Below are 15,352 nucleotides of genomic sequence, written 5' to 3'. Positions count from 1 at the left end.
ATCCAGACAGTTAAAAACAGCCAAAAATTTACGATCGGAGAGTCCAGAGGAGGAAAACACGGGTAAAGCAAACCAAAGCAGGCCTGCATGCTCTCTAGTGTTTTATCAACATTCCCTGATTTATTTTAAAAGTTGGGCAGAACAGGAGTAATTAATAGGCTGCCATATGCCCGTGTGCTGCAGCTGCTACAGCGATTTATTCTTATAGTTGTGCTATTACCTTCTTTGGCAACTGAGGGAGATAAGGAGCAGCATCCTGAGCTTGGATAGTAGCTCCTCGTTTCCAGGACTGTCAGTAGGAAAGTGGGAATTAATCCTCTAATTTCAGCCTGAGGAGCAGGTCCAACAAAGGGGGAAAAGAACCTGCATGTTGCTGTTTTTGTGAGATGGGAAGGGAAAAAAGAAGTGTTTGGAAGAGCAGTGGCCTTATTAAGCTGGCAAGCCTGCAGCCCCTGAGATCGATGCTCTGATGAGCACAAGGAGCGGTGCCGGGGCCGGGGGGGGGGGAGGAGGGAAGGAGAAGAAGAGACCTCAATGAACTGAAAGTGTGGTGAGAGGAAGAGGCAGGGAAGTGGTTTGAGAACGAACTAGGTCAAAGGTGGATTTAGGACAAGGGCAAGCAGAGTGTGCTTGCACAGGGACATTAGAGCTAGTGAGGACCTCAGTTCTGGGCCCCAAAGGCTGGGAGAAGGAGGAAAACCAGTGGCTCTCACCCTCATATCAAAGGAGGTTTACTCTGGACCTTCCACACTTCTACCTGCCAGGCAAGCCTTTGCCAAGAGGGACCAAATGAAACCTTCATGTATTTCCAGGAAGAGCTCCATATCTATTTTGAAGATCTCCAGCTCAATATTGGTGATGTTAAATGAAGGGCAGATAAGGCTGCCGTGAGTTTTGGGGTTGCTGCTGGTTTTTTGGAAGACCCCTCCAAAAGACTCTCTGCTCATCAAGCAGTACAAAGTCAGGTCTGCCCCACGGCAAAGTTTGCCAAAGGGATTTTCCTCCCCACTCAGGGATTTGAAATTTTGGGGGCTGATGCCATGTTGCTGCCTCTCACCATCGCTTGAGGCTTCTCCTTTGGATGCCAAGGGCAGGGCATTGGGTTGGGCAAGATGGGGTTGTATTCAGTATGACAGCTCCCATGCTCAGGGTTATGAACCCACCTCTTCCTAGAGGCAGATATTGGGGTGGGGGCCATGTTACCTGGCTCCCACCATAAGCCTTATGTGTAGCAAGCCAGAGTGGTTGCATTTCTCTTGATCCAGGTTGCCGTTAGCTGCTCTGCCCAGGAGTGTAGCGTCCATCTGGACATCAGGACTGTAAAAAAGGCCTGGGCTTGTTCTACTCAAATTGTCACTTATATCTGAAAAGAGCTTCTTATATCATATGGGGGTTGGGCTCAATGACCTCTTGAGGTCCCTTCCAACCCCAACAATTCTGTGATTCTGTGATTTATTTCTGGGCTCACAACCTGCTTTGGGGTGGGAGCTCCTTTTTAGCACCGACACTGCCTGGCTCAGTCACCATGCCTAGGCCAGAAAGTACAGGCTGACAGCCTGGAAGCACAGATAATGCTACAGGAACGGGCTCCTATGTTTGGGGACACAGAAGGAGGATTCTGTAATGAATCCCACTTTGTTAGGTTCTTCCTAAGAAATCCCCAACAAGCAATTACACAAAGAGAAAGCCCTTTAAAAGCAGCTCATCACGGCAGCCTTGGGGATGCACCCCGAGCACAGAGAGGTGAGGCACAAGCCCAAACCTTGTCAATGAGTTTGGTGACAACTTGGAGCACCAGCAGTGGACCTCTGGGAGACTGGAAGGAGACAACCTGCAACTTCTCACCTCCAACTTGAGCCACTGGCTCTCTCTCCCCAGAGTTAGAGGCTGGTGCACTGAGCTCAGTTTCAAGAGGAACTGCTCAACACAGTGGCTCGCGCGCTTGCCTTGGTCTTGCGTTCCAAACTGCGAACAAAGCCTCCCTTAAACGTGGTTTGATTGACGCAAATCAAGAGCTGAGCGGGTGATTCATGGTTGTCAGACCGTAACGCTTGCACACAAACAGCATGTGCACAAGCCCAGCACTGATGTACTATCACGAGAGTCAAACACAGACTGCTCACGACAAGGTCTCGGCTTATTTCCCCTCCTCCTCTTCAAAGGACACGCTGCATTTTGCTAGGTAATGGGGTTGCAATAAATCTTCAGGCATAAACTTGTAATTCCCACCTTGCTCTGCTTCCCTACAGCCTGCTGTGCAAATCTCTCCTGTCAAAAGAGCTCTGAAGTGATCCCCACGGAGCTGGGGGACAGCCCACAGCCAGGCCTGGTGGATCTCGGGCAGTCTGACAGCAGGGCTGCTGCACCACCAGCCCTCTGCCCCGGCCCTCCTATCCCCAGCCACAGGCTGCCCCTCTCCCTCTGTGATAAAACCCTTTCCCCATCTTTCATCCTTCCTCACAAGCTTCACAGATGCACGAGGAGCAGGACCAGGCAGGTGTGCAGCTGAGGACTGAAACATGATGCCCCATTCAGCAAAGACCCAAAAGCAGCATCTGTCCCGACCCAGCAGTTCTTTCTTGCTGACCCTGAACCGGTTCCACCTCCCTCACACTTGGGGCAGGCTCTGCACAGGGTATTCCCAGGCACAGGTAAAGCTGGAATCTTCCTATCCTCTCCATACATCTCAGAAGAGACACCACAGACAGTGACCTGACTCCCTGTCTGTATCTGCAGAGAGGTCCCGCTGGGAAGCCAGCAGCTGACAGCCATGCCATAAGGCAGCCACAGCCCGCTCTTGAAGGAGGTGATGTGGTTTTACAGGATGGTCAAGCCAGAAGCACACCTCCTCACTTCAGAAAGGCCACATCAGCTCCAGAAAGGCGTACAAAAGCACTCAAGGGAGTCAGAACTTCTGTCTAGAGTCTGGATTTGCACATTTAGGAGAAAGGGTGTAGATAAGCCCCAGCCAGAGTCCTGTGTCCAGAGCTGGGGCCCCCAATGCAAGAAAGATGTGGAATTGATAGAGGGTTCAGAGGAGCCACGAAGATGATCAGAGGGCTGGAGCACCTCTCCTAAAAAGAGAGGCTGAGGGAGCTGGGCTGGTTCAGCCTGGAGAAGGGAAGGCTGCAGGGGGACCTCATTGCAGCCTTCCAGTCCCTGAAGGGAGCAGAGAAACAGGAGGGGAATCAGCTTGTTAAAAGGGTAGATAATGGCAGGACAAGGGGGATGGATTAAAGCTGAAGGAGGGAAGGTTTAAATTGGATATTAGGGGAAAGTTCTTTCCAGAGAGAGTGGTGAGGGGCTGGAACAGGCTGCCCAGAGACGGGGTGGATGCCCCATCCCTGGGGGTGTTCAAGGCCAGGTTGGCTGGGGCCCTGGGCAACCTTGTGTAGCTCCAGGCCTGGAGGTTGGTGGCCCTGCCTGTGGCAGGGGGGTTGGAACTCTATGATGCATGGGGTCCCTCCCAACCCAGACCATTCTACGATTCTATGATAGCAAAGACTTCGGTTCTCCTAAATGCAGGAGGGTAGGGATTGGGGGAATGAGCTGCTGGGGTACAGGAGGGTCCCTGCCACCAGCAGTAGGATGGTGCGGTGCTGCTGCAGCTCTTCCCACCACCAAGAAAGAGAGCACACAAAGTTCTACCGTAATTAACTCCTGTAGGTGACACCACTACATTCCTGCAAACAATTAGGAAACAAAACAGAGAGGCAAAGACCCTGCCAACCACAGCAAATAAACCAAAGCTAGTGTTTCTTACTAATCTTTCCACAAACAAACAAGACAAGTGTCACCGTAGGTAAGAGGATTCAGACAAGCACAACTTCCAAAGTAACTCTTAAACTCAAGATACTTGATGATACTCAGGTTGCCAAGGTACCTAGAACTGCACCTCTTCTCCAGCCATCTGCCTGGATGAGGCACTGTTTTCCCTCAAAGGGGCTGGAAAAGGGTGTCAAGATCTGCCCAGTAGCCTGCACCAAACCCGTTCTCCGTGACCTTCATCTGTGCTACCACTGCATCCATCCCAAAGCCTCCTGGGTCTGAACTGGCTTTGCCAGAACAAGCCTATGTTCTGCACCCAAGGTCCCAAGAGAGGATCTCTCTGACCCATGCATCACCCACAGCCCTCCAGCTCCCGGGGTTTTGAGGCCTCCCCTGTCATCCCCTGCATTTCCCAGTCCCTCACCTCTCCTTCCAGCTGGAGTCTGGACCCAGCTGCCTTGCAGTGAGCCAGAGGAATCAGCTCCCCTAGCTCCTTTATATGCTTCAGGTGAGGATCACGAAAAGGCCACTATGGCAAGTCCACAAGACTCACCTCCTCCCACCACCTTCTTGAAGCTAGCTGGGTTTAAAAAAACCATCAGCAAACACTAAATCAAGCTGGCAGCAGCATCCCACATCGGGGGAGAGAACGGAATCAAACCAGCAAGTCCCTCAGATACAGGTACATCCACATCAGCACACCAGTGTGCTTCAGAAGGGCATCTCCCGGGACACACCACTTAAGTAGTGTTCTGGTTTGCATCTCAGGCATTTCAGCAAACAAACTAGATTCCTCTGCTGAAAAACGAACCCAGAAGCTGTGTTCCAAGAGCACAAGCAACAGACCTGATTCATTCATGGCTACCCAGCCCACACAACCAGATCAGAGTTGGTATGAAGCTAGCCCAAGACACACAAACCCACCCTTCACCACTGGCCCCTTCCCCGCCCTGCACTTCCCCCTGCTGCACTGAGACCACGCTGCTCCTCACAGAGATGATACTTCACCCAAAAGGTGAGACCTCAAACTCTACTAAGCAGAGTGGCACATCCCTTCCAGCTGACTTGAGAGGAGCCAGTCTGAAAGAGTCTGAAAGCCTGAAGGTCTCCAAGGTCAACATCTCCACATCCCTGCGAGTTGGGACCAGCCGAAGGAGAAGTCATCCTACCAACACAGGAATACCAGCTTCTAACTCTCCAGAATGCAAGTGACCAGGGGGGGTGGAGGGACAGAAAATAGGATGGATTTCTGAGAAACATCACGAAAGAGTGAGTTGTAGCACCACAGCGCTGCTGCTGTTGCTCTCCTCAGTTTCGGGTTTAGTCATCATTTAAAAAAACACCACCACAAGTCAAACCCTCACGAAGTTAGCTGGAGAAGCAGCACAGCATTATTTCTGGGAAGGAAATAAAAAACCCTCATTTGAGTGGATTTTTTTTGTATAAACACATTGGGTCCCGGGTTGTTTTTAAGCCAGTTTTGCTGAATACACTCTGGAGCTCCAGGTATTACGAGCCACTAGAATAACAACTGATGCCCAAACGCCTTCTGGCAGCACATATCTGGGTAGGCAAAAATGCATGAAAGCCTGTGGACAGTGAGGTGCTGTCACTAAGACAGCACAAGAACAAATCATGTAATCTCAGCTTCAAAAAACACCCAAGAATTGATAGTTTATCCATTTGGCTCCCAGGAAACTTCCCTTTCTCTGTATTAAATTACGTGGTTGTGAGACTTCAGAACTCCCTGGGTTTGTTCAGCCTGGAGGAGGCTGAGGGGAGACCTCATAGGGGTCTGAGGCTTCCTGCTGAGGGGAGTGAAGGGACAGGTGCTGATCTCCTCTCCTTGGGGACCAGGGATAGAACCCGAGGGAACGGCGTGAAGCTGCACCAGGGAGGTTCAGGCTGGGTATTAGGAAGAGGTTCTGTGCTGAGAGGGGCGTCAGGTGCTGGCACAGGCTCCCCAGGGAAGGGGTCACAGCCCCAAGCTGGGCTGAGGGCAAGAAGCTTCTGAACAATGCACTCAGTGCCATCTCTGACTGGCTGTGTGGAGTCAAGAGTTGGACTCCATGGTCCTGATGTGTCCCTCCCAACCCAGGAGATTATGTGATGCTGGGATTCCAAGTAGTGCTGAGTTCTCAGCTGCTATGAGCAAACCAGTAAGTGCCCGTGCAGTTACAGCAGCATTTTTTGCCCCCAGCCCCCAGGTTACGTTGCCGCCCCAAGAATCTGGCAGGACATGACTTCAGCTGTGCTCCCAAACAAGAGATCACTTCTTACTCCAGGGCCCAACCAAGGAGAGGGAAGGGCCCTGCCAGCAGCTGTCTGGAAGCATCAACAGCTGGAATTCAAAGCATACAGCATCCAAAACCAAGGGGGCGGTGGAAGATCAACACATGGGGATCAGGGCAAGGCAATAAACAAGAGCAAATCCATCCTTTCAAAGACAGTAAATTTCTATAGCTCTCAAGGCTTGGGCTTCAGCAAGCCACCAGCGTGACTAACATACTTAGGAAGTCCAGAAATGAAATCCTGCGTTGTTTTTGGCTTAATGCAGGAAATCAGCTTTAATGACAACCTACAGTTAGCTCCGTAGTCATTTTCTTTCTGCTTCATTGACATACATGACAAGACTTTATTAGCAGGGCTAAAATTAAAAACAAAACATTTTTCCCCAGCTGCAAAGAATGCTTAAGTGTTCATCGACACCTCATGAAAAGAGATTAAAAAAAAAAAAATCATTATTCCAAAGCACTTCCATCACTTTTTTTAGATTTCAGCTTTTCATAGTGTTTTACATCAGAAGTTAGGTCCTTTGCACACCCATGACCACAGTTTTTTTGAATCCCAAATAAAATGCCAAATAAAATCACGACTTCTGACACAGTAAGCCAGCGAGAACGCAAGAGGAACACCATGGGACAAGAGGGGCTTTGCTCAGTGCTGTTGGGATTTCACCCAGCCCCCTCACCAGCATCAGAAGAGTCTGAACAAATTAAAGATTTTTTTAACAGGCTGGGAAGTGATTTTGATCTAAACCACTTTCCCCATCTCAACATCTATGCTTCTCTGCAGGGAGCAAGAGAAAGCCCAGTCACCACTGAACCGTCATTTGAAGTCCTGCAGCCAGAGTTTGTGCAGTACCCCCTCAGGGACTTTGTTCCACGTTCCCCCCAGCCCAACCGAGATCACTGTTGCTCACACGTTACACGGCTCATATTATTCAGCCTTTGATGTCACTTTGTACTCCCCCAGGGCTCCCTCTAGGAAGGCAATTTGGGATCCCCAGTGTGGGACACGCAAGAATCATAGAGTATACTGAGTGGAAGGGACCCACACGGATCATCATGGAATCACAGAAGCACAGACTGATGTGGGTTGGAAGGGACCCCAAGGATCATAGAGCTCCAACCCTCTGCCACAGGCAGGGCCACCAATCTCCACGCCTGGAGCTACACGAGGTTGCCCAGGGCCCCATCCAACCTGGCCTTGAACACCTGCAGGGACAAGGCATCCATCCCGTCTCTGGGCAGCCTGTTCCAGCCCCTCACCACTCTCACTGTAAAGAACTTCCCCCAATATCCAATTTAAACCTTCCCTCCTTTAGCTTTAATCCATTCCTCTTGTCCTGCCATTATCTACCCTTTTAACAAGCTGATTCCCCTCCTGTCTCTCTGCTCCCTTTAGGGACTAGAAGGCTGCAATGAGGTCCCCCTGCAGCCTTCTCTTCTCCAGGCTGAACAAGTCCAGCTCCCTCAGCCTCTCTTTTTAGGAGAGGTGCTCCAGCCCTCTGATCATCTTCGTGGCCTCCTCTGAACCCTCTCCAACAGTCCCACATCTTCCTTGTACTGGGGCCCCAGCTCTGGACACAGGACTCCAGCTGGGGCCTCCCGAGGGCAGAGCAGAGAGGGACAATCCCCTCCCTGTCCCTGCTGCCACCCCTCTCCTGATGGAGCCCAGGATCCCACCGTCCTTCCAAGCTGCAAAAGCACACTGCTGGCTCATGGGAAGTTTCTCACCCACCAGAACTCCCAGGTCCTTCTCAGCAGGGCTGCTCTCCAGGAGCTCTTCTCCCAGGCTGTATCTATGACTGGGATTCCTCCAGCCCAAGTGCAACACCTGACACTTCGCAGTCCAAGATCATCAAGTCCAAGAACTTCTACAGGAGTCACCTACACCACAGAGAAAACGCACTACCACTCCCTTTTCTCAGCTGTGCCACAGAACCACATAAGGTCAGGGGCTGGCAGGGATCTCTAGAGATCATCTAGTCCAACCCTATGCTAAAGCAGGATCACCCAGAGCCAGCTGATTCTGAGTCTCTCTGGAGAAAGAGACTCCAAGCCTCTCTGGGCAGCCTGTGCCAGTGTTCTGTCACCCTCTGCGTAAAGCAGTTTTTCCTCCTATTGAGATGGAACTTCCCGTGTTCCAGTTTGTGCCCATTGTCCCCTTGTCCTGTCACTGGGCACAGTGCAAACTGAGATTATTTCTCCTGATTTTGAGTTTTAATTCTTTTTCCCCTGACTGTTTCCAACACAAGAGCTTAACACCTTCAAGATCTCTGTTCAAGAACATCACTCAGAAAGTAGTTCTCCCAAGCACATCCTACTTGGGCCACACTTCCCAATCCCCTCAACACTCAGTCTTCCAGACAAGATTAGCATCGGGGTATTCTTACCAGGAGAGTTTCTTTGCAGGCTTAAAGAAAACCTCAACAAGTTCATGGCCACGGCCAGGCAAACAGCTCACGATGGGTTTACACACAGAGGGAAGAGCTGCCTTGTTGTTTTAGAAATGGTCTCATTTCTAGCAGGGACTCTCCTCTTCTTTCTTAAGCCCCCTGCACCAACAGCCTACCGGCCCCTCTCCCAAGTACCTGCCTTTCTTCTGACAGTCTCGGATGCTTCAAAAACCAACAAAAAAGACAGCAAATGTCAGCACCCAGCAACTCATGTGGTTGGAGGGTTTATTGACACTTGCTAACTGTGACCAGGACTGCTCTTACAGCTTCACCACTTGTGAACAGCGGACACATTGACAAACTGGAGTCAATAAAACACGAGTTATGTAAACAGAAGTATATTCAGAGTTCAGAGCTTTAAGGTATTCCTCCCCACCACCTTAATTAGCATTAAGAGTTGGCAAGAGCTCGTTAAGCAGCAAGGGCAGCACCAGATAATTTATCACCACGTTAGATCCCTCTGAAGAGCAAACAAGATGAAAGAGACACTGGTACAAGGCACCGCGCTCCCACACTGCTGTAAGGGCTGCACGTGGGTAACTGCAAATTATCAGATCCAAAGCAAAGTATATGGGTTTGTTTTCCAGTTTAGAAATTCCAAGCAGGAGAGAGGTTTGAAAACTTCCAGAAATTTGGGGGGAAACTGCAAAACTTGCATCAGATTTTGCTGGAACTGACATTGAAGTCTCTGCTTCAGGAAGAGAAAGGAGGAAGAGTAGAGAAAGGAAAAAGAAATAGTGGTTACGGAAAGGAAACTTGTTTTCATTGAATCACCAGCATCCTGCTGGGGAGGGAAGTTACCCAAGCCAAGTTACCCTGCAGCACAGCAAACCCTTCCAGGGCTTCCCAATCCAAACTTCACATAGGAGCTCCCCAAACCCCTGTGATGGCAAAGGAAAATACCCCAGGATGGGCAGAGGCTTTGGCACAGTCAGTGTCTTCATCTGGCTTCAGAAAGCCAGAGGGAAGCACAGCTCACCCTGCCATCCAAAATAAGAAATCTTTGCTGTCTTTACCGGGGGGAAAAAATCAGGGATGCCCTTAAACACCAGGGCTCAAGGCCATGATATTCTTCCATATTTTGTGTAGCCAACACTCTCTGTACAGGGTTGGTTTGTTTCTGTTGGAGATTCTGGTTGGTTAAACACCAGCCACATAAATAAAGCGAGTATCGCCACTGCCATGCAGGATGGCATCTCCAGAGCTGGCCCCAAGCCTGCTCCAGACACACAAAGCTTCACAGCACACCTTAAAGAATCATCGGCAGCTCCAAACGTCTCCTGTCAAACTGGAAAGAACTTTCTAGACGTGCTATGACCAGGAGTCGCTACAGGAATCCCTGAAGAGCTTAGGCTGATAAATCATTTATATTACTCAATGCCAATTTGGCTGTGGAGTAAGAAGTGTTACAGAAAGGTGGGTGAAATTCAGAGTTGCAGGTACGGATGGGGCACTTCACCCCCACTTTCTGCCCACCCTTTGCCCCGTCCCAAAAAAAAACAACCCAACACAAAGAGCAGAGAGGCTCTGCCGGCATCTCTCCCTCCCTGGGAAGGGCAGATCACGTCCCTGCCTGCCCCAGGGCAGCATGAAGGAGCTCAAGCTGGTGCATTTCAGAGGATGCTGCCGCTCAGCACTGTGACTGTAGCGAGCAAGACCGGTTCAAGGTGCACGCTGCCGCAGACGAGCGCGCGGCTTGTTTTCGCGGTAACTGATCTCCACGGCACGGATTATACCAACAGTTGTTGCTCATTTCCACTCCGCCGGCATCTCCCCTGATAAAAACGCGCTTGTCAATACAGCAGCTGCTCTCAGCCGGCAGCGCTGTTGGCAGCTGCGCGGTCTGGAACTCGCAGCCCTTCTAGGTGAGCTTGGGAAAGATGCTGGGGAATACAGCTGCGCAGCCGTACGCGGGCAGGGCGCATGGAGCCGTGATCTCTTCCCGCCCTATCCTTCTGCAGTTTGAAAAAAAAACCAACCCAAAACAACATAAAGCCCTAACTTGGTTATAAATCATTCTTCAAGCATTCACACAGTTGTCTTTTTGAATATTCCAATGGTGAACTTGGCATCCAGGTTCTGTTTCCTGAGAACAGAGTCTGATTTCTTTTAAAGCTATTATCTCTACTTCCCTAATATGAGCTAGGGAGCTGCTTTGGCAGGGAGGTTGGACCCGATGATCTCTTGAGGTCCCATCCAACCCCTACGATTCTATGATAACTTGCTATTTTCCATAAGTTTATCCTTACCTTTCTGCATCTCTGCACACAAGACATAGCTGTACTGTGCCCTGGAAGTGAACGCAGCGTGTCCAAAGCTGACCACCTCTCTCCTTTCAGCGCCGTAGGACTGTAGCATGCCGCTCCACAGGGTTATGAACCAGCCTGCCTGAAACAGGCCAGGGTGGCACCAACCCACTGAGGTCAAGGGAAGCCGGGACCAACCCACTGAGATCAAGGGAAGCGTTTTGCTCCTTAGGACCGAGGAAAATACATGGTGGCGGTAAGAAGAGAAGAGAAACCACCACGTGCGAGGCAGACAGATTTCTGAGGAGTGCTGTGGATCAGGCTGGGAGCACCAGAAATAGCCGGTGACCGGGCAGAGATCAGTGGGTGAGGTGGTCAAAGGTACACAGTAAACACAGCTCGCTGCAGCACCGGCTCACATTCAGCACTGGAACACAGGCGCACAGACCGGAGCTACGCCTGCCTCTGCAATTAACACCTGTCCCTAATAAAAATGAAACACAGACAGCCCCTCTTGCTTCCCTAGCCCCCCCAGGGGAGGAAATAAAGTCTTCCTGCAGCTATTTATCACACCAACTCGACTCAGCGCCAGCAGCTGCCTTTACACCCGCTGCCATCCTCACCCAAGGAACAGGACTCAGGGCTGCAGGCACATCTCCAGGGCCAGCTGGATACCCTCCAGCTCCTTCTAGCCTGGGTATCAGTGCACATAAAGGCCAGGGAGCTGCTAGAAGCAGGTAGAGGAGAATTAATCGTGCTGCACAATACTCGTGGATTGTGCAGACCTCATTTCTGTTGGGTTAAGCGGATTTTCGGAGCTCCACTGGAGCAGGACCTGCAGGTTAACTCTGGCATGGGAAGGGTCCCCAACACAAACCTTCTGTATCACCTTCCAGTTTTAAAATGTAATGGCAACTCAGAGGAGGCTTGTGCCAGGCTGGTGCCTGGTTAGTGAACACTCAGATCTCAGAGACCTGAAACTCACCTTCTCCCACAGGCAGAAGCCCTTGGAAGAGAGGGGAGAAGCCCCCACCAAACCTTTGTCTTCCTACCAGGGTTTGGCCGGTTTCATTTTGGCTAGCTGGGCGTTGTGCAACCAATGCTCTCACCTAAAGAGCTGCAGGGCCTGTTGAGCAATACAGCTGTGTCGCAACTGAAGCTGAGCACACGGGACCATACCCCCCAGGAATACACCCACACACACACCCCCAGTTCAGCTCAGATAACTCCACTCTGCGTTCTGGGCTGATGGAAGGGCAGTGTGGGATGCACCACCTGCCCTAACACAAACCGCTGCACAGCAGTGCTCGGCTCTGCATTCAGCATCTTGTTTCTCCCCCATTACAGTCCAGCTTCACCATCCTCAGCCACCAGTATTCGCACTGTGGTAAGCGATATGTCACACTGGCCCCTGGAAACAAGTCTGTGGCCATGGCAGAACTCCTTGTAGGAAAGAAGCAAGAAGCCCACAGGCATCCCTGGTCAGGAATGATGCTGCAGAGGGACACAGCCCAACCTCCTTTCTTTGCCATGTCTTGAGCCTGGAAGTCTATCCCAGAGTTACAGCAAGTCCAGGCTCCATCCTGCTGATAGAGATGCTTACTGCACAGAGCTTTGAAGGGATTGATATGAAACCAGCAGCAGCCGACCAGACAGATGCACAGGCTACTCCTGGGCACTGCTACAGAAAGCTCACCTCCAAGTCAAGGCAGCACTGTACTGCATCAATGTGGCTGAGGGAAAAAAGATCTGGAGACTGGAGCCTTGAAAAGCCGGAATCCAAGCCCCTTCCATTAGTTCAGATGTCAACACCTTATTCCAATGCAATATGGACAGCCCAGCTGGCTTGCAAGGCTCTGTCCCAGGGAGATGACAACAGGTCAAAGGTTTAATGCCCAAGCCCACCATCCGCGATGTCAGATTGCCACCTAAGTGCTTCTGAAGAAAGTCTTTTCACAGGGACCAGGCAGTTGTTTAAACATCCACAAATCCCCCAGAAAAGACAGAGGCCCTTCTTCATCAGCTTTAAACACAAAATACCTAAACAAAGGGCACTGCACCAGCCAGGAGCATACTGGCAGCCCCCTGATAACGTCTTTTGAGGTCCACAACATTCTCACTCAGAAGATCTCAACCGACCAGCTGGCATTAAAACAGCAGCCCTACCTGAACAGAAGTATTTAAACATCTATTAATTATGCCCTCGGAGCCTGAAGGTCGCCTGCCCAAAGAGCCACAAAGCGTTCGACCTCTGAGCTGATGCAGGCTCTGCTAGCGCTCCGCTGCAGGCTCATCCACAGCCCGGCCCAACAAGGAGCACCCAGGAGGCTTTCCTTTGTCCTTCCTTTAGGTTCAGGAGGAGGAAGCTGAAGTCAGGCCGGGCCGACCCCACGCAGGGCGGCTCTCCATTCACAGGGGAGCTGTTCTGTCCCACCAGTGCTGTCCCTGCACACAGGTGCTACAGCCAGCTGCTGCAGACCTCTGGGAAATGGGGTACGGAGACAAGATGCTTGTCTCTGCACAGGAGATGCATACACCACACCAATATACTCATGTTCAATGTGTATTTTGTCTCCATCAGCATATTTAACAGCAGCAGTTAATTCACATTTATCGTGAAAACCCACTTAGCCATTAATACTGCTTCCGTTCAGACAGACCTTTGTTACTTGCCAAACAGCTTACATGGACCCCAACAAATTATTATACTCCACATCCCTTTCTGGTCCCTGCCCCAACGAGCGGCTGCAGGGCAGCTCCCAACTGCTCCAGCCGCAAGCACAACAGCGGAGAAGCCAGCACTGCGCTCACCTGCGCCGTGTTTGCGTCTGGAAGGCGCTCCTCGCATCCGTCACAGCAAGGGGGTTGTTTCCCCACCTTCCTCCTCCTCCTCCCATACATGATGAAAGGTTCATTTATTCAGGCTGCCGAGGTTCTCCGGCTTACCTGGGAAAGCTTCCCATCCACCGCGGGGGAGAGGAGTTTGAAAGACATGAATGTCTGTTTCATGAGCATCCGCGCTCCGTAAGCAATACATAAAGGTGAGGATTGTGCATGCAGGCAACAGGTTACATCTCTACCGAAACAAATACAAGATGCAAAGCAGTATGAAAGCTTGAACCAGCACCAGTCCAAGACATTCCACTATTCATCACTGGAGAATATCTCTATTTTCTCCTTCCTTATAACATCTTGCCAATATATTCACTCAGCATACATCACAGTCTGAAAACTGCCCTGCTCCAGGTGTGCCATGGATCTCCAAAGCACAGACTACAGCCCCACCTTGTGCAAGCCCGTCCCGTGCTGAGTAACTAACCACAAGGCACAAAGATCCTCACGGGGAAGATGTGGGGTACAGGACACCCCGTATTCCTAACGCCCATCCAGAATATCTTGCTTAACCCCTCCTCCAGCAAAACACACATCTACCATGATGCTGATCTGCCCAACACCCCCAAAACAGCACACAGTACTGACTTACTTACACCCTTCATCCAGGCACTCATCAGCAAGACACCAGGAGACCTGGATTTTTTTTTGGGGGGGAAAAGGTGGTGAGGGTGTGAAAGCAAGCCCCCTGCTCCCCCCCACCCCCAGCATGGATGGCACAGGACAACAATTCCTCCGAGCTCCCCTGTCTTTCTGTGGAGGATTACAGAGCTTGAGATACCAGCAGCTGCCTCAGGGTAAGACGTGAAACGATCAGCGTGACTCTAGGAGATGCTTCAGCTCAGAGAAAACAACACTTAGCAGCGGCAGGAAGCCCACAGGTGAGTGCAGGTTAAAAACCTGCTATTTGGGGGAGGAAAAAAGTCACCCAAGAGATCAGGGTAGTAGGTAAAACTCAGCAGTTTTTACACACTATGGAACTGGAAGGAAATATTCCACAAGCACATTACCCGGTGTCCAAAACTAGGACCAAACTTTCCTCCTGCAGCAGCAGGTTCTACTTACAGCACATCAGTTCATATTCCCTTCCCTCCTGCCAAAGGAGCCCGGTAAAAACTAGGCAAAAGTCCGTGCGTTTAATCCACTAAACCTGCGGCTCAGCGCCCGTCACGTAGGAGTGAAACAGTTAATTTCACAGCTTCAGAAGACAGCAACAAATCTCATGCCTTCCCGAAGCGAGCAGCCATCAGCTCCCTCCTCCCCTGCGGGGCTGAAAGCGCTTACGGATTTAAATCTGCGTTCCATTTGAAAACAGACGACTGCAGCGCTGCAAGAGCGTGAGAAATCGACAAAGTCTGCAAGTTCATTTGTATCAGCCTTTAATCAAGTTCATTTCTAGCGGTTTTCTTTTATTATTGTCAAATTAAAAGTTACGACAAAGATCACAGACTGGTCTGGGTTGGAAGGGACCCCAAGGATCACAGAGCTCCAACCCCCTGCCACAGGCAGGACCACCAACCTCCAGGCCTGGAGCTACACAAGGTTGTCCAGGGCCTCATCCAACCTGGCCCTGAACACCTCCAAGAATGGGGCATCCACCCCCTCTCTGGGCAGCCTGTTCCAGCCCCTCACCACTCTCTCTGTAAAAAGCTTCCCACCAAACATCCAATTTAACCCTTCCCTCCTTCAGCTTCACTCCATCCCC

General features: G+C 50.9%; 1 protein-coding gene across 1 annotated transcript in view; it reads right to left on the bottom strand.

The window, feature by feature from the left end:
• HDAC4 (histone deacetylase 4) overlaps positions 1-10,867 on the bottom strand; it is a gene marked incomplete at its 5' end in the record, with an annotated part of 200,178 nt that extends 189,311 nt beyond the window's left edge. Inside the window, one exon of the mRNA XM_084265228.1 lies at positions 10,759-10,867. Within this exon, the coding sequence (XP_084121354.1) occupies positions 10,759-10,867 (109 nt within the window). The remainder of the gene's footprint in view (positions 1-10,758) is intronic.
• Positions 10,868-15,352: the final 4,485 nt, after the last annotated feature.

The sequence above is a fragment of the Gallinula chloropus genome (genome assembly GCF_964237585.1).
Source record: "Gallinula chloropus genome assembly, chromosome: 5".
Classification (NCBI taxonomy): domain Eukaryota; kingdom Metazoa; phylum Chordata; class Aves; order Gruiformes; family Rallidae; genus Gallinula; species Gallinula chloropus.
The sequence above is the reverse complement of the archived record's forward strand: the minus strand, read 5'-3'. Positions and strand labels throughout refer to the sequence as shown.